General features: G+C 38.6%; 2 protein-coding genes across 2 annotated transcripts in view; one reads left to right on the forward strand and one right to left on the reverse strand.

Annotated features, from left to right (window-relative positions):
* Positions 1-17,903, forward strand: part of FAM185A (family with sequence similarity 185 member A) — a 103,368-nt gene extending 85,465 nt beyond the window's left edge. The window contains exon 9 of the mRNA XM_033088872.1: positions 17,192-17,903. Within this exon, the coding sequence (XP_032944763.1) occupies positions 17,192-17,320 (129 nt within the window). The 3' untranslated portion in view covers positions 17,321-17,903. The remainder of the gene's footprint in view (positions 1-17,191) is intronic.
* The window catches only part of FBXL13 (F-box and leucine rich repeat protein 13), a 221,294-nt gene that overhangs the window by 2,543 nt on the left and 194,459 nt on the right, over positions 1-24,292 (reverse strand). The window contains exons 18-20 of the mRNA XM_033088878.1: positions 21,790-21,873; positions 12,013-12,147; positions 6,755-6,918 (exon numbers count right to left, since the gene is read on the reverse strand). Coding sequence (XP_032944769.1) covers positions 6,755-6,918; positions 12,013-12,147; positions 21,790-21,873 — 383 coding nt within the window. The remainder of the gene's footprint in view (positions 1-6,754; positions 6,919-12,012; positions 12,148-21,789; positions 21,874-24,292) is intronic.

Raw genomic sequence — 24,292 nt, forward strand, 5'->3', positions numbered from 1 at the left:
AGGTATATTCAACTTGAAAACAATGCCAATTTGAGAACAGAAGCATTTCCTATGAAGTTGGTTTGAATCTTGAGACCAGTACTAAAAAGGAAATGAGTAATTGGCAACTTGTGTAGAATCAGAAATGAGTATGTTTGTCCACGAAGAGGCTGCTTTACCCACTATTGCCATATGTTACATTGCGTTATTAACGTCAAAAGTCTGGAAACTGAGTCATTGATATGGAGGCTGTATTACCAGACCCGTGGATTTGTGCTCAATGGCTTCAAAAATGGCAATGAAATTGGAAAAGGCTAAGATAACATCGTTGTTAAAAATGGTGTTTCACGGGACGGCCAGATGGCTCAGTTATTTAGAGCATGAGCTCTTAACAACAAGGTTGCCGGTTCAATTCCCACATGGGATGGTGGGTTGCGCTCCTTGCAACTAAGATTGAAACGGTGACTGGACTTGGAGCTGAGCTGCGCCCTCCACAACTAGATTGAAGGACAGTGACTTGGAGCTGATGGGCCCTGGAGAAGCACACTGTTCCCCAATATTCCCCAATAAAATTTTTTTTAAAATGCTGTTTCACTTGAGTCAAATCTCAGAAGTATTAAAATAATTGTAACCAAATTCAACAGGCATCCAAACCATTGTTAATTATCTTACCACATTGCTTTTTGGCTCATATATTTACACTCACACAAAACTTCCACAGTTGAAAAAAAAATTTTGAATAAAAGAAATTGTTATACTAATTTAAGTGTAGTTCTATGTTTTAAACTTCTTATTTAATCTTTATGTAATCTCTAAGTAGGACATCTTCATGCAAAAATAATAGTGTTATATCTTTAGTGTTTTCATTTTCTTCCGAAGATTTTTCTCCCTTTTCAGTTCTATGGAGTTGAGATTGCCATGTCTTTGAAGGCCTTTCCTGTGGGACTGTTTTCCCTTGTGGACCTACCACAACATAATGGACCTCCCAAATATTGGGGGAATCTGAAGCATGAAACATTGGCACCATTTGGTTTCAAATGGGTAAAACACTATTCTAGGCAACAGAGCTCCATTGTTACTTACCCTTCCCCTCATCTCTGCCTGTCTAGACCTTATCCATCTTTCAAAACTCCAAACCAATTCAGCCTCTCGTAAAAGAAGGCCCAAACCCAATCCCTTCCTCCTCTGAACTTCCATAGGAAGCTGATGATGGAATTAATTTCTTCCCAATGCATAGCTTCATGGCATTAATTGTTTACAATTTTAAACTTTGTAATTTTCCTTTTGTTTAAGAAGGCAGTAAATTATTTAAGGGCACAGTACATGTCCTTGAAACCTAGCAGTACCAGCCAAAACAAGACATACCAACAGCTTATACCAAGAAGGAAAGCCCTTTAGCTCTCTTGTGTGTGTTGGTTTTGAAGAGGCATTCTTAGTTCCTGTTTCCAACTCCCTCCTGCCCCCTACCTCCCGTAGAGCAGAACTCTGGACACAACTGTGGTTCACAGTGCTTGGTGATGGTCCAATGCCACCGATGATAACAATACTACAGCAGTTAGAGGCAACCGTGGCCTTGACCTATAGGAAAAGGACATGTTTGTTTGGGGACTAAAAGATTTGTAAGCAGTTGACCAAATTATATGCAACCTTCGGCCTCAGAAGAGCAAGAGTTTTTAAGAATTTTCGATAAGTGCTAAGAGGTTAAGTACTCTCAATGCTAAATTTGGGAACTTATAAATATTGAGTCATACAATACCTCAGTCAGCTACAAGCCAGGGTAAATTAGCTGGTAATTGTGATTTTTAAAAATTAGCAAATAATGGGAGTTTGAGGAAAAAACAAGAAAATGGAATTTTGACTCCTCGACATAGACAAGAAAAATAGGGCATGAATGGGAAGACTAATCATTCAATGCCATGTGGTGGGACAGAATCAGAATGAGCTGCATACTGAGTCCCAGCCATGGGTGAAGTACCCAGTGGGGCACACATTTTTCAAATGTGCTTATTTCTTGGCTCTGTGCCTCCCTTATCTTGGCTCTCAGTGGTAAGCTCTGCTCTCCATTCTACCCACGGTCGGCTTCCGTGAAATTAAACATCAGAGGGTCCCCCTGACCATTGGAGGTCATGCTTAGAGACTGAAGAGCAGCAGAGGATCAGGTCTCAGACTCCTCTTCCTCGGTCTCAAATGCCAGGAGGTTAAGGCTTCCTCCCGTGGAGTGTCTCAGGGCCTGTTTCAATCCTATGCACTTTCGCAGCATGGGTGGTTCTGGGCAAAATCTGAATCTGCCCTGGGAAATGAGGGATTCTTTTTAGAATTTGTATGCTAGTGTAGACTATTTCCTAGTCCACTTTCTCTCCACCCTTCAGAAAATCCTTGGCCCGTGAACTACTTGTCCTCCACCTTCCTAGGACCTTGGACATCCACACATGGACTGACTCCTAAGACCTGGCCAAGAGAAAGGACCAGCATGGTGACTGCTGGCAAGTTTCTCAGTTCTTTTCCACACCATCCTGTGTAGCTGTGTGTTTGTACACACACACTTTTGAAAAGGACGAGGAAACTTGACAATGTAGAAACTGAATGCTCCTGCCGGAAACAACTCTCTCCCCTCCGTCCACCCTTCCTTCCCTATGATCTTCCCTCCTTCTCTCCCTCCCTCTCTTCCTTCCTCCTACCCTTTCCTGCTCCTCTGTTCCTCTCCCTCTCTCCTGGGTGCTCTAGTGTGGTCAATACATGGAAAAAAAGGAAATACTGAAAAGAGAGAGTATACTTAGGTATCGTCCTGTGCTCTAAGATTCTCAGAGTTCACATGGAATCCTTTGACTACCTTCCACTCTGGCGTGGCCTAAGTGACTCGAAAATCTTGTATGAGATGATTTGGGAATTGAACCAGTCTGGTTAATCATCATTACGCATTTAACCTGATGAGAGAAATTTCTTTGGATTATACAGAACAGTGATTTTCAAATGCGATATGCCACGAACAGTAGTGAAGTATGTCACATTGGATGGTCAACAATGATGTACTGAAGTTTGCAAGTGACGTTTGGTTTTTATAAATTAAAGTCAATTCAAGGTTATCCCTGTCATAACATTAATTGCCCTCGTTCACATTTCCTTCCTGTTTCTGGAGTAGGCCAAAAAAAGAGGGTGGGGGGGTGTCAGAGCCAACATCAGTAAATAAACTGGGCGTCAGCAAGTAAATTGGGCACAAGAGAGCACATGCCCCCCCTTATTGACCAAGTCCCTTGAAAGTTAGAGTTTTAAAAAAGGCTTGAGAATCACGAAAGGCAAAAGAGCAGCATAGTAAGGATTAAGACCTGGGTACAGGATATTGCTGTGCCTTTTATTTGTATGACCTCGGGCATGTTATTTCACCTGTTTAAACCAGTTTCTTTATTTATTTTATGGTAATAGGGTATTTGTGAAATTAAATGAGATAATAAAATAGGATTTAGTGCAGTACATGGCAAATAACTGTATATGACATTATTTGTTCATACTAATAATAAAAATTAATAGCTCCAAATCGCAAAGGCCTTTCCACAAACACTTTTCCATAAGCTGGAGAGGAGAACTCTGGTAAGAATTTTATTTCCTAGCAACACAGTTCTCTCAGGGTGCCTGGTAGTAATTTATGCTGCCAGCTAAAGGCCTTCAAGGACCCTATACTTTCCTTTACTGATCTCTCTAAAGCTGGAAGTTCGTGTCTCCAGACACAAAATGTCAGGAAGGTCCCTTTACTCTTTGCTAATTACAGACTTCATAGCTCTCTGCCTGTCTCTGGTTCAGACCCGCCTGGGTTGTGCAGACCACTGTGTGGGGCTTTCTCCCTCCCTCCCACTGTATGTTTCTTCTTCTCCATTTCCTTGCTTGCTTTCCTGACAGCGGGCCAGAAGTTGAAAGGCAGGCTGTACGCAACATCTTCCATTGAGTGTGGGGGGATTTGTACTTAGAATCAATTCTCTTCTGAGTGCTGCAATTAGATTTTAAGGGCTACATCATACAATGTTTTCAGGTTCAAATGGAATCGAGCGTATGGGAGTCCATCACTTTGTGATTGAGGAACTGAACCTCTTCACAAGTAAGAAAAGTCTCGATCTCAACTACCAAATATTCCATTTCACCAGACAAAACAAAGTGCCGGCAGTGGAGGGGCCTCATTGACTCTGGTAAGAGCAAACAACTGCGCTTTTGTAGAGTGGACATAGGTAAGGGATTAGCCATCAGCATGAGTGGAGTTTTGAAGGGTCCACATAGTCTTTGCAGCATTTCCAGTTCCTCCCAAGGATCGAAGCGGAGAGGGAAGCTGCCCTCCAGACCCTAGAGGCGCCCCCAAGCCGCTGTGTGTGGCCAGGACTGACCACTTTCTAATCAATGCCAAGTACCTTAGGAGCTCCGTGACTGACCAACAGCATCCTCTCCGAGATGTTGGAAGTCAAGACAGACGCTCCTGAAGCCTTCCTAGTCCAAACGCTGGCTCTCTCTGAGCCACTCTGCTGCGGGACCTGCCCCCTCCCTTGCCAGACAAAAGAACATCAGAGAACTCCAGGCCTCTTTCCTGCTGGAGCTTAGCAGGGTGGAGCTATAAGGAAACCAACATGGTTTGGCCTCTTAGATAATGAAACGGGCAGACAAGCCAGCTCAACCTCTAGGCATTAGGGCCAAGTCTCTGTCTGCTTCTTGATGACAGACAGCCAGGCTTGGTGGCAGAAAACAAAGGAGGCTTTTTGGCTGTCCTGGCTTAGGTAAAGGAATTTTCCGGAGATTCAACTAACTGAGTTTTGCATTGGGTTCTGGGGGACAAACCCAGTTAGGAGTAAAATCTTGCTTTGCTTTGTTTTGTGGCCTTGCAAGAGGAGTGAGAAGTTAAAGGCAGGATTTGGATATTACTATATATCTTGGGTCTTCCTGACTAAACACCATATTTGTCCCTTGAACATCTCATACCATGCTTAGGTTCAGAGAGGCCCTTGCTAGAAAGTCTCCATTCTTTCTACTTAAAAGCCACTTATTAGATGTTCAATAATGTTACCTCCCAAAAATAGTGATTGGCAAAATACAATCGAAAGATTAGAAGCTAATTTGGGAATGGAATCAATAATGTAAAGATTTTGTAGGGTATCCGATGGACACGTGTCCCATTTGGGAGACCACCTCAGGGATGATGTAGATGCCTGATCCCTGCACTGTACACCTGAAGCTGAAGCTGAACAATAATGTCAACTACAAGTTTATATATATATATATATATATATATATATATATATATATATATATATACACACACATGTATATATATATTTATATATATATAGTTACAAGAAGTGGAGTACAGCGTTAGGAATAGAGACTGGAAATGTAACCGCTGTATGCGATGTCAGAGGGGTAGTAGATGTGGGGAGGGGGGTTATCACTGTGTGAGGGATATAAATAATAAATGTCTAACTATTACATTGTTTTGTACACCTGAAACTGATTTTAAAAATGTAAAAAAAAAAAAAAAGATTAGAAGCTAAACTCCTTTTATGATATATTGTTCATTCACTGCCATCTTGCTCAAATTTGGCTGTTTAATGACATGACAAGGCAGGGAACTTGTTTCATGGTAACCTCTTTAAGTAAAATGAATATCCATATCAATCTTCTTCAGACCTATCAGAAAGGGTTGAGTCACCACTCCTCTTCAAAATTTTTCAAGAACCCACCCCCTTTTATCTGACCCAGAATCAGCTGGCTATCCTCTCTGTTATTCCTGAATATTCCTGGACTCAGAGATAGTGCCTATTTTACAAATTACGGTTATAGTTTTTGTTTTGTTTTCACTTCATTTTAGCACACACAGCCTTGATCAGAAACCATTTTCTTTCTCAGGCCTCAAATGACCAGTTCTCATGTTCAGCTCATGCTGGGGCCGCCTGATTAAGCAAGTTCCTCTATGAAATCTACATGCTTGGAACACATTATGCATTTTATACTTTGATAATATCAATTATTAGTATTTATTTTTCCAGCCTGCAGGAAAGAGCCTGACCTTCAGGGATGGGTCAAGAATTCCCATTTTGAACACTCCACAGCTTAGTTAAAATACTTGCACATTTTTACTCTCAGCCAATAGGAAAAAAATAGAACAATGGAGCAGATCACTGCTTTCTATTTAAAAACTCACAGGGTAGACTCCCTAGACCCTCTATCTTTATAGATTGCTTATTTACTCAGCTATTACTTCATTGGAAGCATTTTGTGAATGGAGGGAACAGACATTTGGCCCTGTAGCAGTAAAGTCAGCATACCTTCCTCTGGGCCCTAGATCTTATAGGAAATCTCTGGTCAAATGAAAAGCAACTCTTGAGCAAATAGCTTTGGGAGAGATGGGGCTTGAGATACCTGTTAGTAATTTATACTTAACTGGGCAATGGCTTAACCCAATTGTTTTCTTAAGCCCTGGGGACTATAAACTGAATAAAAATTTTTTGAAAGATGAGTAGAGGACAAGCTAGCATAATTCTACCGAAAGAGAGTCAAGGCTTTGGACATCTGCAAGGTCAGGGAAGGAGAAGGACTTAGAGGGCTACTGAGACGGGGACATGAAACCACAAAGATCATTTCAGAGGAGAGCTTCCCTTGATTTAGCTCAAAATGTTGGGTTCAATTAGGGAAAAAAAAAAAAAAAGCAACTTCCTAACTCTGAAAGCCACTATGGATTACAAATGCCATTGTCACATATTCTGTTTTCTCAAAAAGTAGTTTTCATACTCAGGTACATACTTACTTGGAAATAAGTCTGCAGTATTGCATCTTAAGGATCCGAAGTTGTGTGCAACCTATCTGAAGGTCCTCAAGCACTTGGTCAGTAAGCAGGATACAACCAGAAATATCCAAAATGTGCAGGTAATGGCATTTTGCCGATAACAACTCCATTGCTGAGTCAGTAATCTGAACACACAGCCAAAGTAAGTACTGATTATTTCAATGAACTGCATCCCAGGGAAGAATAGTATACTAGTAAGTTCGGGCTGCTATAACAAAATACTATAGACTGGGTAATTTAAACAACATTTATTTCCCGCAGTTCTGGAGGCTGAGAAATCCAAGATCAAGGTGCCCATAGATTGTCTGGTAAGGGCCCTCTTCCTGGTTTGCAGATAGCTACCTTCTTGCCATGTCCTTATGTGACAGAGAGCTGTTTCTTTCTAATAAGGATACTATAGGTTGGTGCAAAAGTAATTGCGGTTTAAAAGGTTAAAAATAATTGCAAAAAACGCAATTACTTTTGTACCAACCTAATAGTTCCATCATGGGGGCTTCGTCCCCATGACGTCCGTCTAAACGTAATTACGTCCCCAAAGCCTCACCTCCTCATACTATCACATTGGCGATGAGGGTTTCAATATATGGATTTTGAGGGAGACACACACATTTTAAGGGGACAGAAACATTTATAACTAACAGAATCGGGACCCTTGCAGGTTCTTGCAAGTTCTCTTTAATCAGCTTATCATATGATAGGTCTATAATTCAAGTTAGGGATTTAAGTACTTCCAGAACAATAAAATGTATGTTTCAAGTGGTGCCAACAGAACCTGTGATCTTGCTGTTCTTTTTAGAGTTCTCTGGTATGGATGGGAAGCTTCATCAAAATTTTCTTAGTAAAATCTGTCACATTAATACGAGTAACTTATGAAATGCTGCAGTAATGGGACTTATAACATCATCTGTTACAGAACAATAAAATATATACAGAGGGTGCCAAAAAATGTACACATATTTTAAGAAAGGAAAAAGATTGTAGTAATATATACTGATAACAAAAGATGAATACAAGTCACGTTTGACGTCTGCAATTACAAGAGGTGATCAATCAGCGTCCAGACACTTCTGATGACGGTGAGCTACTGCTTGACCAACGTTGACCAAAGTGTTAACAACTCTTAAAATGTGTGTACATTTTTTGGGCACCCCCAGTATACATATCCCCTAAAGTTAACCTGCAGAAGGGCCCGATTGCTGTGAGAAGGGACTGGACATCGCTGACGGTTTGCATGTGAAGTGACATGGTTCAGGAAAAGGACAAGTAGGTGAGACAGACATTAGTAGGTAGGGGGAGAAAGGAGCAGAAGCCGCAGGTACTTTATGAATCTCACTCTGAGAGATTCTGCTGAGGGTTGCAACATCTGGAAAGTTTGCCCAGATGTTCTGCAGAAGAAATTCAATTCCACTTAAGGTTATTTCACTTACTCAGGATCTAGCTCATGAATTTATAGCTAAACTGAGACTTGCTGCAGAATCAACTAGATTACTCTCCCCAAAGGAATTCTTTTTCCAACTGAATTTAGTCTCTTACTGTAAATGTTTGAACATTCTAAAAACATGCCATGAGGCCTGATTCTTGTTTTTAACATGAAGTTGAGAGAATTATGCAGAAATGTACACTTTTTAAGTTTGGAAAAACAGATGTCATTGTCTAAGTATGTCCTGTTTCCAGAACATGCTCAGGACCAAGGTTTAACATTGCAACTGATTTTCACAAAAATGCCTTCAGACATTCCTCCCATACTATGTTGGTCTCTGAGGATCTGATGTCATTAAAAACAAAAAACGCCCTCAGAGTTATAGAAAAAAAGGAAAGAAAATGAGGTGGAGGACAGGTGGAGCTCACAGTGCTAAGTTTTATTGATACTGGGGCGCTGAAAAGGCGCCTGACATCTCCTGTAGATCAGAAGCTCAAGATATTCAGTGATGGAGGTGAAGTTGGGCCTCTAAAGGAGCGAGAGGTGGAGATGACTGGCTACGTACTTCACTCCCAGACGCAGGACCCTAAGGTCAGTCCTGTTGATCAGAGAGTATGTCATTCCCATTTTAGTGCTGGGTAGAATGAGGTCACAGTACTACTCATTGATCTCAGAGGTAAGATGGTTGCAAGGAAGAGCTGGTCTTCCAGGAGATGGATAAGGTAACCCTTCAAGGTTGACCCATAGGCTTTTGGGAAATCTAGTCTAGAATGATGAGCCAGATACTAATGTGTTTTAGGGCTCATCGAAAGCAATGTAGATGGAATATGCATATATTAGGATCATAGCCTATGGTTTCTGGGTGAGGAGTATTCAGATTGGTCCCAATTATGGTCTCCACATCTTCGGAATCAGGGTACTCATTTGACCTGTATAGATGGTAAAGCGAAAACCCTTCTCTCTTACCCTGAGGTTCTGAAATAATCTACTCCCCTTCCTTTTATCACCCTACATCTTTGACGTAGAGTGATTCAATTCACAATACCTTATTTGTGTAACATCATTCTTAATTTCTAGGCTGCAGGAAGACAGTGTGCACTGCACAATTTATAGAAGGAATTCCCTTAGTTTCTCCTTAGCAAAAAAACAAAACAAAGTGGAAAAAAATCCTCTGCCTAAATTCCTGTTCTCACTGGGGTCTTTCCTTTGCTCATTCTCCTACTTTCTTCCCTAATTAGTAGCACATTAAAAAGCCCAGTCTCCATGCATGCCTGCTTTACAGCCAGCGCCGTTCCCAGGGAGCCATGTGCTGGCTGCATGTCCACATGTCCATGTGCAATGAAAGCAAAAACCCTTTGAGCTGTGACTGCTCAGGCTGCAGAGGGTCGAAGGTCAATCTGTTAGTGTGCTGAGTTCCTGGACCGCACGCACATCCCGAATCAGATGACACTGACCAGAAAGACATCAGCTTTCCTGAGTTCTAAACAAGTACATTATTAAACAAAAAGAATTCTGCTGTGAACTTTCTAGATTAATTTTGTCATGCTTTACCACATCTTCTCCCCCACTACCTCTTCTTCCTCCATAACTATGGAGGAAGCTTAGAAGTTTCTAACATCACACTCTTAATCTACTCACCACACAAACTAAACAACTGAGAAGCTAAAATTTTAAACTAGCTAGAATGCAGAGCATCTTGGGAGTCTGAGTGATGCTTTAGAAAAGAGAATCCCATCAGTGCATACGACAAAAGAGAACAGTGTGGCTAATCTTGCAATTCCTGAGTTTTTCAAAAGATTTTTCAGTTTTCTTTCCTCTGCATATTTTGCTTCCACCAAGTTTTTCCTGTCAATTTGTTTTGGTCTTTATCTTCCAGTTTAGAGGGTTTTCTCTTATGTCTGATAATTCTTGACTGTCTGCTCATGATTAATAGTGGAGGGCTACAAACTGATTAGGAGGTCTGAGGGCATAATGTGGGCCTTCTCTATTTTAAGCTTCAATGGTCTAGGTGAATTTTTTGTTGGGAAAACCCCAAATGTCAGTATTGTTTGGTCTTTCATCTTGGTCTAGTCAGAATCCCCAGAAAAGAGGCTTCTGATCTTCTGCCTGGAGGGAAAGATCTGGCAGCCAAATTCTGGATGCTGTATTGGAAAAGTGCTTGAGTGTCTCTGCATTCAGCATGTAGTCACTTAATTCCTGTTTTCACTTTTGTACCCAAGCTCTCAGTTATATATGGTGTCTCCCAGCCCAGCAACCCTCTGTTTTACTATGTACAGAACAGATAGTAGAATGATTTTGTCCCCCAGAGGACAAGTAGCAATATCTGGAGACATTTTTTATTGTCATGGCTGGAGGTGTGAGGGGCTGGGTGCTATTGACATGTAGTGGGTAGAGGGCAGTATGCTGACACACATCCTCCGGTGCACAGAACAACCACCCACTACAAAGGATGATCTCGTCCAAAATATCAACAATGCCAAGGTTGAGCAATCTGGCTCTAGGAAATAACTCTCCCATCTTCTGGTGAGGGAGGGGAGGGACAGTCCAGAGGTGTGGAGTAGGGGAGATCTAGGGATCTATTTACTCCTCAAGAGCTTTTAACCCATCTTCCTTATTTCAGCCACCCTCTTAACCCAACTCCACGGGTACACAGTTCTGCCGAGTTTGAAGACTATGTTGTAAATCAATTTTTTTTTCCAGCTTTCTCTACTGTTGGCTTAGGATTCAAAGCTGTCTCTGGTCTGCTAAATTAGTCCATCTATTTCCAAGCTTTCAAATTTTGTTGTTCTTTTCTCCTTTCCTGTTTTCCCTATCAACGTGGGCTCTCATCCTTATTTTGCAGGTTTAGTAGTGTTTCAAGACAGAAAAACCTGTATGTGTATATTCAATCTGCCATATTAATCCAGAACGAGAAATCTCTTTCTTGACATAGAGATATAGCCTTAGAATATTAAGAGAAAAGAAACTAGATTACAATGCATTTTGGAAAATATGATTCTATTCTTAAAAATAAAAACAAGACAAAACACAAACTTTCTATATTTCTAATCTCTTTGTAAATAGAAAAAATCTAGAAGAATAAGTATAAAATACCAACAATGCTTATGTCTGGAGGGTTGTATGACAATGGATTTTTACTCTCCTTTATGCTTTTATATGGAGTCCAAAGAGTTTTCAATGAGTACATATTTCTTTTACAAACAAATGTCATGAAAAATTATCAAACACTTGAAAATAAGACAAAAGATGATTGTATGTCATTTCAGGGCTACACTGGAACATTAACAGGCACACCTGAGGAATTATGCCATTGTTTGACATGCTATTTACTATTAGAGTCTAAACTCAGTGAATTTCCGTGTTATAACTTGTTATATTTTTGTCCAGATGAGATGCAAATTATTTCTGGTAGAAACTATAACTCCAAGGTTATGGATTTAATACCTTATAAGTCATTAACCAATTTTGGATCTAACCCAGCAGTTGAAAGAATAGTCCAACATCCTTTCTTCAGTTCCTATAAATACTCAGTTTAATCAAATTCTCTACAAAATCCATTTTGCTGGTTCTCTCATTAATGAATTAAACAAATCTTTGATACATTTTTATACTTGTGTGAGGAGTCTTTTTAACTTTTTGAAAATTCCAATTTGGGGAAAGAAAAGAAAATCTAATGAATAACTCAGACATGGCAAAGAAAACAAGTTCTATGCTGAGTCCAACCCCTGACTGCTACTCTGCCTGAGTTCTTTGGCAGGGCTTTAATCTGACATGTCTGAGCTCTGATTTCTACACGTACCTTCGGACAGCCGGCAATGCTGAGATATGTGAGGTTAGTGCAATAAATGGCCACTGCTTTAACAATTTCATCTGATAGCTGGGGGCAGTAAGAGACATCCAAGTGTTCCAAGATCAATGAGTCTTTGCAGAAGGCCTGCAAGACATTCCAAAGTCAAAGATTTTTTTCTTTTCTTTTCCTTAGTTTTTATTCAAATGTTATATAAATGTAGAGCCATGTTACCCACAGATGTTTACTTAGTATGCATTTCAGTCCCTGAATATAGATGTGTTACATCTTGTTGCAAAAAAAAAAAAAAAAACAAGGCCATTACATCCATTTGTTGTAAAGTTCTTTATAATAAAAGATATTCACACATACCAGTTTAACAGCTTAGTAATATTCTGATAATAGAATTTGGTTTTCCTAAAGTTAGCACTAGTGAAATTTTATCTGTATGGTCAGTAGTTGTATTCAGCCAAATGAATGGAGGAAAAGAAATCTGGAGGTGAGAATTAGATAACAAACACTCCGCGGTTGGTAATACAATATAATGGAAAGAGCACAGTCTATGTTCGTTGCAGCATTATTCATGGTGTCCAAAACATGGAAACAATGAAGTGTCCTTTGATAGATGATTGGATGAAGATGTGGTATATACACACAATGGAATACTACTCAGCCATAAGCAAAGATGAAATACTGCCATTTGCGACAACATAGGTAGAACTTGAGAATATCATGCTAAGCGAAATAAGTCAGAGAACCATATGATTTAACTCATATGTGGGATATAACACTGAAAGCAACAAATGAACAAGACAAACAAAAACTCATAGAGACATACAATAGTATGGTAGTTATTAAAGGGAAAGAGGTGGGGGTGGTAGAAAAGGGTAAAGGGAGTCAAATATATGATGACAGAAGATTTGACTTTGGGTGGTGAACACATAATGCAATATACAGATGATTTATTATAGATTTGTACACTTGATGCCTACATAATTTTATTAACAATTGTAACCCCAATAAATTTAATAAATATATTTTTTTTAAATGGAAGGGGCAGCTTATCAGGAAATAGTGAGGTCCCTTTCATTGGAGGAAATCAAGCATAGAGGGCACACCCAGTGTGGTGCAGAAGGGGATCTAGCTTTGAAGGATTGGAATTAGTGGTTTTGAATCTCAGCTCAGAGATGCAACAGGGTTTTCAATGCAGTAAGTCTCTCAGAGGTACTATCTGGAACTCTGCTAGTTTTCTACACCACTTTCGTAAGTATCATATTTACATACAGTTGGTTCTCGATAAATACTAGTTGGTTAATCAATTTATCAGTGACTTCAAAGATATAAAGAATTCTTTTTTAATAATACAGGAATTCTTATTTTGCAAGGAGTAGGATAACATTGTTCTCTACTTAGAGAATGGGTCAAGTTCAATGAACCAGAGAAAATTTAAAGCAAGAAGGAATATTTAAACTACAGGAATAATTTATTAAAAGAGGAAACAAGCTTTAAGGGGAAATTCAAGATTCTTAGTGTCTGAAAATCCTCTTCAGTAGCATTTGTCAATGTCTTGGACTGCTCAGATCAGTTCTGCTTTAAGCCTCTTTTTAAACCTCTAATATTCTTTGAAGTTGAACTTTCTCAGAGGTTTAAACAATAACATAAAAATGATTAGAAGGCCTATGATACATTCATAGTAGCATTATCATCCATGGAAGATCTGAAGCACAAAGATTGGTCCAAGGCTTTATGCTTGGCATAAATCAGCACAGATCTGAGACATACGTCAGAACTTTTCATCTCTCACAATTCATATTTTCCTTTAGAGACATGTAAGTCATATTAAGTACTTAAGTCTGCAGGCATGTTTCAACATAATCACTCATGAAATTCCATTTCTCCCCTACAGATAAGATTATTATATACTTTTCTGGCTCCAGGGCTGCAGAAGCATTGTACCTATATTGATGCTATTGATTTCATTTCTTGGAAAATGGTAGACTAAGCTTCTTCCAAGTCAAAATCTTTTATAATGAAGATGAAGAGAAAATGCAAAACTTATCAAGTTTGGCTCCCATCCCACACATCAACCAATTTTGCTGTGGGTTAACAATCTTGAAGAAAACTTCCAAGTCTCTTAGTTAAATATCCTCCATGTCTTCTGAGCTGAGTCAGTGTGGGGGCTTAATGACGGCATTCCTAAACTGGGTATGTGAGGAGACTGAGTTTCACTCACATTTACTGACTGTCACAATAATACGCTTCTGCCAAAATCCTGATTTAAATCATCTTGACAGGCGGCAGAGCCCAGACTTAAAAAAGCTCACCTCATGGTGCGTATTCATGACACCGTCTCTTGATGGTGTCTTTTTGCCTCATAGGTTCTGATTAATTCTACTACAGTATAAAGTTTGGAAACTTTTTTCCTATTGATAATTCTGGAAAAATATTGTACTGTCAAGAACCATTTTCTATGAAGATTGTTTTTGGCTGCCTCAAAGTCTGAAATACAACTTCCACAATTTTAAGTTACAAACTGAATTCGAAACTACAGTTTCTGGGGCCTCATATATCCCCATGAGGTGTAGAGCTCCACTCCACCAGACAGCCTCGCTCCCAGAAGGCATCAGAACATGTGTGAGTGGCTGCATCCTGGGCACACTGAACTGGAAAAGCTGGGCCTTGCTACCGAAACCGACCTCTGCAGAGCCTGAGGCCTCCCTCCTGGTGAGATGCAATACTCCTCTCCTTGCCAGGAAACCAGGCTGAACAAAGCTCACCTACGGCCCAGACTTAGAGGATCATACTGCTTTGAAATATGGAGAGGATTCTGAAAGGGAAAGGAGAGCAGGCCAAGGCCCCAAACAAGCATTTCCAAAGATACTTTCATGATGAAACTTGTCACCAAATTATATGGTGATTTGGGAGAGAAATTTTAGCTTCAAGCCAGATCAGATATGCCTTACTCCATGAAGTTGTCCCAAATCTCTCCCTCTGGAAGAACTGCCTCTTCCAAATTCCTATAGCTTTTAATTTTAATTTTCATTTTTTTGTTTTTCTCCCTTTCTACTTGTACTATATAGCTATTTATGTAATTTTCTTATCTTCTGCATTGATTGTTTCTTGAGGGAAGAATCCATGCCTAATTTGTCTTTGTGGCCCCGACATCTGACATGAAAAAGATATTCAATATGGGAGAGTGTCCACAGGGAATGAGAAATGCCTCTTAGCTCCGGAGTGAGAATGAGCTCCGGTAGAGCACTCTCAGAAGCCCAAGCCCAGTCCTTCCTCGCACGCTGTTCAGTAACTGCCAGAGGCAGTGCCCGAGAACGGCTAAGAGGAGAGTCTGGAGCCCACTAGCCTGAGTTCAAATCTTACCACTTAGAAGTTCTGTGTCTCTGGATAAATTACCCAACCTCTCGATTCCACAATGATCTTGTCAGCAACATGGGAATAACATAGTACCTTAATATGGCACCTACTTTGTAGAGTTGTTGGGAGGATTGAGTTAATATGAATAAAGAAATTGAACAGTACCTGGCACACAGTAAGCCATCAGTAAATAGTAGTGAGCACTATTATTTGTAGTCACCGCTTCTCTATGGCTATGATTGCCAAAATTTCTAAATCACGCACACCATAGTAAAATATTTGAGCATATACTTTCAATAAATGTATATTAATCTACTTATAAAATATATAGATATACAACTATTTAAATATATAGTGTATCTTATAAAGAATATGTTGACGTAAGAAACGCTCAAACCTCTAGAGAATTTTTTATAAGAGTTTATTTGAGCCAAACTGATGACATGCCAGGAAGCAAGATCTCAAATGTTCCAGAGAATGAGTTTTGCAGTTTCTTTTATACATTTGGAATTAAGGAGGGACTGTAAGAAAGATTATATGAAGATGGGAGAAAGCAAAGATACACAGGATAGGTAACAAGATTATGTGCTCCCTTGAGGGCACTTACGCCTTCCAGGGCTCTGGAAGAAGGATTACTTGTATTTCTAAGCTGTGTTAACCTAGATACACAAGAACAATGGACAGAACTGGCTTAAAACCCTTCACTAAAGAAGTTACAGGCCTGGGGTGTGACTGCCCACCATGACCTGGCCAGTTAGGAATCTGTGATCAGATCATCCTGTGAGCTTACTTTCAGTCGGATTTATTACAGAGCCCTTTTTTATCCACACATATAAAAACAGAAATAAGGTATACAAGATAAAAAGAAATCTAAGCAGATGTTCTAATATTTTCTTGTTACATTGAAACAGATTGTCTTATTCATTTGCCAAAATAAATGTTTTCTCTGAAGATACCTACTCATTCAACCTGGATGATTTACTGGCTTCACAGATCCTGGGTATTTAATAAAAACGGGATTGCTTTTGCAATAGAAAACATGACAAATGCATACATATAAAGATATCAAATGTGGGGAAATTAAAGAACAGAAAGGGTAAACGGTGAAAGAGAATGTATATTGGAAAGAAGACCAGGAAAAGAACACAACAAAATATCTTTGAATAATAATTTGTAATCAGGATTTGTTGGGGGAAAAAAATCCAGAACTGTTTCAGGCTTTAGAATTTATCTCTAAAATAAAAATGTGCCAGGGTTGGGCTACCCACAGTCAATCAGGTATTTTTCTGTGGCCTGTGGCATAACCCACACTTTTTCCATTTTTCTAAGGTAAGTTAAAAAAAAAAAAACAAACAGAAAAAACAATTGGCTGTCTAGTGGCCAATAACCTAGGACTCCTTAAGAGCCTCTGTGGAACAAGAAGGACATGGAAATGACTTAAACTATATTAACCAGCCTGAAAGAGTTGATGAGTTTCTCTCTGCCGAGCCATCCACCCCACTTATTCTCTTTCTCATTCTTTGCCAAGATAATAGCAACTCAGAACCTTTATATTAAGGACAAAGTCACATTGTCCTCTGTGACCTCTTCCATTTAAGGATCTCTAGGAAATCATGAGTTCCCGAACCTTCAGTGCTGCTTTGATCTCCCATTTGGGGGCATATGGAAAAAGAGATGATATAGTCAAGGGATGCTACCTGTCTAGTAGAAAAGCAAAGGGCCTGGAATCTGAAGTTTTGTCTGTGACCTTGAGCAAGTTACTCAACCTCAAGTTTCCTCATCTAAAGAGGAGAGTGAAAACAACTGTCTCTTTATCTCACAGGCTTATTGGAAGTTGGAAAGAAAACGTGTACTCCAAAAACACTTGGCCGACATAACACCCTGTACAAATGCTGGCTTTTTTCAGGAGTGCAACAAGAGAAATCCTCAAACAATCTCATCTGTCGTGTAAAACCTTAAAACACCACTTCACCACGTTCAATATGCTGAAGGCTTTGGGATGAAGAAAAATCATGCACAAAATTTAACTGAAAGTTGGTAAAGAAGGTTATTAGAAGTTTTACATGGAGAAACCATAGCTCCTGGGAGACATACCAGAGCAACTCAGGGGACGCATGATGAGCAAAGCCCATGTATGTTGCAAAAGATCAAAAACAGATTGGCCATTTAGGTTTAAGAAGCAAAATAATCATAAACTCATGCTCTTATAGGACAGTGGGATGCTGATATTTTTCCTGCCTTTTTATTTTTGCCTTCAGATAATCTGACAGGTTTTGCTTAACTTTTGGCAAGTTTCATCTTATAGAGGATAAACGAATGTTCCTTAAATGTTGGGAGAAGCCTCCAAAGGATTATCTTCCTTTTAACACATTCTCTTTACTGTTTTTCTATATGGCTATTCAACATGAACATAACAGATGTGCATATTCTTTTAGTGAGTCCATGAGTGATTCAGTTGTCTGAGAACGGTTCTCCCCAGCGGGGAGTGGGCAAGCAGCCAGGACCGGGGTGGGGCGTTCTCAGAGTCAGCTATTCATTAGCCAAGAAAACATGGTACCCATGACTCTAGTATCCTTCGGAATCTTATGGACTGTGGGAAAATGACAAGCTGTCAAATCCCACATCCTCTGAAGTCTAGCAAATTGCTAATCCGATCGAATTACCTCTACAATTGGAAATACACTAGTGTGAGCAACAACAGAGAATATTGAGCTTATTTCTTTTGCTCGTGGCCTTTGAAGATAAAATAATGCCTGGGTATTTTTGTGGGGGTTTCTCTGTGACTCCCGGTTGATTCCAGGTACCTTAGGTCTCGTAAGGGTATGTTGTTCTGTTATAAATTCTAGGAGACCATTCTTGGCATGATTAAGCCATGAAGAACAGATTTCTGCAACAAAGTTCTTCCTTGTTCCAGGTTTTGTGGGAGTTGCTCTTTCCATAAGATACCAGATACACTCTTCTTAATGCTACCAGAGGAATTCCTTATTTCCCTCTCCCAAGACCCTGTAAAATTATTATGAAACTGGGCCCTTCTGGTATCTCCATCACAGACTATTTAGTCAATTATTTCCTAATAGTAACCTGGAGTATTGGATAAGGTAAAGAATGTTCCTGAGCAGTACAGCCAAATGATACAAAGTGTCAGACGTCTGTATGTCTCGTCTCCCCATATAGGAGATTTCAGAGGTTCTGCTGCCCCAAAGGCTGAGGATTAAGGCCATTTGGGAAGAGATCCTACGTTTGTTGCTTTCCATGTAACCCATCAACATAACTATCCCTGAAGAAGAGCTGGAGTTATCGAAATCTCATGCTTTGACAATTCTTGATTTAATTTTGGAAACCAGACAGAAATCAATGTTGGTTTAAAAAAAAAGTGGAGTCAACACATCTAATCCATCTTTGGTATTATAAGTCGGTATGTATCAAAGTCCTCTAAAATCAAATTTGTTAAGCACTAGGGGGTGGAATCTATCAACTCATGAGAATGATTGATGAAAATCTTGCATAAAAAAACATAACTAATGAGAAAGTTCAGTGATTCAAAGTAAAAGTTTTAAGATCAAAAAAGAGCCCCTGGAGAGTAATCCAGTTTTTGCTGTTCAGGCAAGAATGAATCCAACATGAGTGTTAGGGCATGACATATGAGGTCTGGCAATTAAGTTCAAGAACTTGTTGCAATGATGTTGCTAACCTTTTTTTTGATATCACAGAGATTATTCATTATGAATTTGTACCAACTGGACAAACAGTTAACCAAGTTTATTATTTGGAAGTGCTGAAAAGTCTGCGTGAAAAGTTAGATGACCTGAACTTTTCGCCAACAATTCATGGCTCTTGCATCACAACAATACACCAGCTCACACAGCCCTGTCTGTGAGGGAGGTTTTAGCCAGTAAACAAATAACTGTATTGGAATACCCTCCCTACTCACCCGACCTGGCCCCCAATGACTTCTTTCTTTATCCAAAGATAAAGGAAATCTTGAAAATATTGGAATGACATTCAGGACATCAAGGATAATACAATGACAGCTCTGATGGCCGTTCCAGAAAAACAGATCCAAAATTGTTTTGAAGGGTGGACTAGGCCCTGGCATAGGGGCATAGCGTCCCAAGGGGAGTACTTTGAAAGTGACCATAGTGATATTCAGCAATGAGGCATGTGGCACTTTTTCTAGGATGACTTCGTGAACTTAATTTTCCGACCTCGTATATGCACATTTCCCACTACATACACTCATGGGTAGGTCCTTAAACTTGATTTTCCCCTCTCTGATACCCTTTCTTAACCAACTACTTCAACCTACCAACACTGAAATAATTTTAAAAACTTTTATTTTGTTTAGCTGCAAGGTTTTCATCCACAGATAACCTGAATAAAGAAAAAAATGCACATTCATGTATATGGATCCTATAATGATGAGTTATTGACATTCAATCTGTATGTGTTGTGGTTTCCAGTAAAACACTAAAATGAAGTAATTTCTTATTCTTATTATGTTCATGAGTCTTGCAAAATCTAACCAGGGTAAAATTGTTTACTTCGTCATTTTTCTCATTAAGTCATTCTGTAGAATATAAGTTTTCAATGTCTTCTGCTAAAAAGAGAATCTCCTATAGTTACCTTTTACAAGTAACAAGAAAGAGAATTACTGATAAATTGTGGATGATCTAAACATCTTAATTTAATTACCTTATTTTACTCCCCCCCCCTTTTGTAAATCCAGATAAGGAACTGTAGAATTGACTTATGTGTCACTTTCTCCTCACCCCTCTGTCTCATTTCTTTTGGGACTTAATAATTGGGCTGGAGAAGGCACAGAAGAGAAATTACCACATACCCTGAAGTATGAACCTTGGAACTTTGCAAGGGATAAAACTGGATAAAAGCCACAACACACACACACACACACACACACACACACACACACTCCAAAAGCAGGAAGAAGAAGAATGATGCGATAAATTTTTTGTGTGTGAACTTGAATAGGACATCGAATCTTGTGCAACTGATAATTAAATAATTCTGTATTTCCATGCTCCCGTATTCCTCCTTTTTTATTTTCTCCTTTAGATTTACTGAAAACAAATACACACCAATTTTTAAAAGATTACATGTTTTAAAGCTATGCCAGATTCAGCTGTATGATCATCTAGTTAGCATCTTGTCAATCAACCATTTAGAACAACAATTCTCCATTTCTACTCTTCATTTCCATAGAACTGTAGTTAGATTATTTTGCTGAGGAGGTACAGGACTGGACTAGTCATTTAAGCTCTCTGGGCCTTAATTTCCTCACCTGTAAAATTAGGCAATTGGTTTAGATGGTTCTAAGATTCTCTCAGGTCCAGAACTATAGAATTTTATGCTAAAGTCTAGAGCACCATTTGACTTGGCATCCGCCATAGCTCACCAGTTTATATAATGTTTTAACACTCTCCTATTAGTCATGCTAGAGCTTCTTGCAAAGTTCATTTCAAGTTCATAGAAGACAGCTTCAAGTTGCCATGCTCTATGGACTTCGCGGCTATGACTTGTGTTATTTTTCCACTTGTGGGATCAATCCTTTTACCTCAGTAAGAGAGTTTCCTTCTTATTGAAAAATTTTTTTTCCTACTTTAGTCCAAGGTTTTCATAAATAGCAGGGGTTTTGAACACGCAGGACACTTTCTATGGTGCTTCTAATGTATTTAACAGTTTCCACACTCCTAGGTCATTGGTTCCCTTTCAGAATGTTACCTTCCATTCTTTACTAATATGTAACCAGGTTTTATCCCAGTTCAACACAGGTATGAGATACGATGCTGGTTTTTCTTCTCTTAGCAGCACACTGAGATGCTTAATGTTGTGTTGCAGCTTGGTCACAATCGCTACTTGATTCCTTCCCATCCCTCAAGGCCAGGTCTAGGAAATTTACCTTTTTCACAAATTCTTAAAGTACCAAATTGAACACACAGTCATTTATCCTATTCAACTACCTATCTCATGTTTTCCATTCTGGTAAAGTATGCTACTCACTGTGTTTGAGTAACTCAAGTTCCTAATTGTTAAGTACCTGATCTAGTTTTCAAGCCCTCCCAATTTTCATCGTTAGATTATATAACATTTCTAGCTACAGACACTGACTTTTACCATGTTGCATTTCATCATTCTCCAAGTAAAATGTCTACCTATCCTTATTTATCCTATGAGTCTGACGTGGGGGAAGGCAGAGAGTAGCCGGGAAAATGAGAAAACAAATCCTCTCGCTCACGTTAGGCTGCAGAGACCTGACTAAAGAACAGGAGTTGCTCTCGTCTCAACCAAGACCACAGAAATGTTCTTCCAATCCGCTTGTTTTTTCTACTATGACCTGCAAAGTTTATGCAATCTGTGCTTAATTTTCAGTCTAAATTCAACAGAATGATTTAATTATCTTACCTGAATTCCAATATCAGTGATTTTATAACACTCAGATAGAGAAAGTTCCTTTAACTTTTTATGTCTGGAAAGTATCGTCAAACCCTAAAAATATTTAATATAAAGATCAGTTTGTGATTATAATTTAGTTAGAAAATATATTTCCAACAAGACAATAACCATTACACAAATTTTAAAAATTTAGCTCCTTATATTTCTTTACACTTAACAAATCATAAAATCAATTTGTTTAAGCATCATTAAATAAAATGTTCAGGTTGTCTTTATCTAATGTTTTACCAGAACTGTCACAGAATCCCAGAGCCAGAAAACTCCTTATCTTGCCACCTGTTCCCAGGTAAAGGTTATCTGAATCAATATAAACAAATCTAAAAGACCCCTAAATTTACAACTTTATTTTAAATACACTTCATGTGGCTAATGAATCTATTTGACAACAAATTCTTATTTATGCCTAAGTTAAAAATCTAAAAATCTTTAGCTCATTTTATTATGTGTAATTGCTTGAAAAGAGAGGGAAAAAATCTTTATATAAAGGCCTGTAAACAGATAAACATTCATCAATAGCTCACTTCTTTTTCAGTTTAAAAGCTTTGTTTCTTTTTGTGTTTTTTTTAAAAGATGTTTGTTTTTATTTAAAAAAATAGATTGCCCTTTTAAGCTCTTAAATTTAAAAAACATTTTTTATTTAAGTATAGTTGGTATGCAATATTTTATTAGTTTCAGGTGTACAATACATATACCTCACAATATGATCACCACACAAAGTCCAGTCCCCATCTGTCACGGTGCAAAGTTATCACACTGCTATTGACTATATTCCCCTTTACCTTTTTCACCCTTCCCCACACACCCCTCTCCTCTCGCAACCATCAGTTTGATCTCTATTTCTCTGAGTCTGTTTTTATTTTGTCTGTTCATTTGTTTGCTTTTTTTCGATTCCACATATAAGTAAAACCATATGGTATTTGTCTATCTTTGCCTGACTTAGTTCACTTAGCATAATACCTTCTAGATCCATCCATGTTGTCACAAATAGCAAGATTTTATTCTTTTTTTATTGCTGCATAATATTCCATGGTATCCAGAAGATACCACATCTTCTTTATCTATTCATCTATCAATGAACACCTAGGTTACTTCCAAATCTTGGCTATTGTAAATAATGCTGCAGTGAACATAGGAATGCATACATCCTTCCAAATTAGTGTTTTTGTTTTCTTTAGATAAATACCCAGAAGTGGGATTGCTGGATCATATGGTTCTCCTATTTTCAGTTTTTTGAGGAATCTCCATACCGTTTTCCATAGCGGCTGCACCAATTTGCAATCCCTCAACAATGCACAGGGTTCCCTTTTCTCCACATCCTCGCCAACACTTGTTGCTTGTTGACTTTTTGATAATAGCCATTTTGATTGGTGTCAGGTGGTATCTCATTGTGGTTTTGTTTTGCTGTCCCATTTCTCAGTACTTTGCCCTCTAAACTGGCGTAACACTCAGATAATGAACTGACTGATATGCCTTGTAGATGCCAGCCTCCGGTTTGCATTCAGGACCACATTACCTTTATAATTCCATAAGATATGCTTCCTACACTAGATGGACAAGAGCAGCTTCTTGTCATCCTAGGGTCCCAGAGCTGGCTGGAAGGGAAAAATACCAGAAATGGTATATGAATTTCTCCTTTTAAAATTTTATTTGCAGGACTGGCTTACATTTTATTGATCTTAAACTCAACATTTGGATGATAATTGAAAATGATTATGCAAATATTATGTCTTGGGTTTTTCTTTTTGTTTGTTTGTTGTTATTGTTGTTTTTTGCTAATGCTCATATTATGCCCGTTCATTTAAAAAAAAAAAAAAGAAAAAGAAAAATCCAGATCAAAGAAAAAAATGCTTTAAAGCCTTTTTAATTGAAGCCACTGTTTGAACTGCAATTTCTAATTTCATTTAATGGTTTTGTACACCATCCAAAAATAAAATCTCTCTGTTCGTTCTTTTAATTTTATTGCAAATGTGGGTTCTTTTGTTAAGAACACATTATGTTTTCTGCTTTCTTGTTTCAAAACAAAGAATGACCAAGCCCTGTGGAGCATCCCATGTGGTCTGGGTTCCAGATGTGGATGCTATTTTATTCATGTTAGAAGAATTGGATTTAGATATTCCCCCAACAGAAATGGATTTAGGTATTCCCTCAATTTGTTCAAATTGTTTGAAAAATAATATTCAGTAAGAGAAGCAAGGTTTGTTCTTTGTCCTAAAGTATGTTGTATTATGCTATGGGGAATTTGTCCTATGAACCTATCTCTGAAGTTTTCGCTTCTTTTTCACTTTTATGTAGCCAAGTCAGAATTTTTTAAGTTGAGCTGGAAATGAAATACACTTGCTATTTATGAAATTTAACAGCCTATATTCTCTTTACCACTTCATTTAAAATCACTAAAAATTAATATTAACTAATATTAAAATAGAATGCCATATTTTATCATTATAATTAAAAT

Source organism: Rhinolophus ferrumequinum, chromosome 20, assembly GCF_004115265.2.
Source record: "Rhinolophus ferrumequinum isolate MPI-CBG mRhiFer1 chromosome 20, mRhiFer1_v1.p, whole genome shotgun sequence".
Taxonomy (NCBI): Eukaryota; Metazoa; Chordata; class Mammalia; order Chiroptera; family Rhinolophidae; genus Rhinolophus; species Rhinolophus ferrumequinum.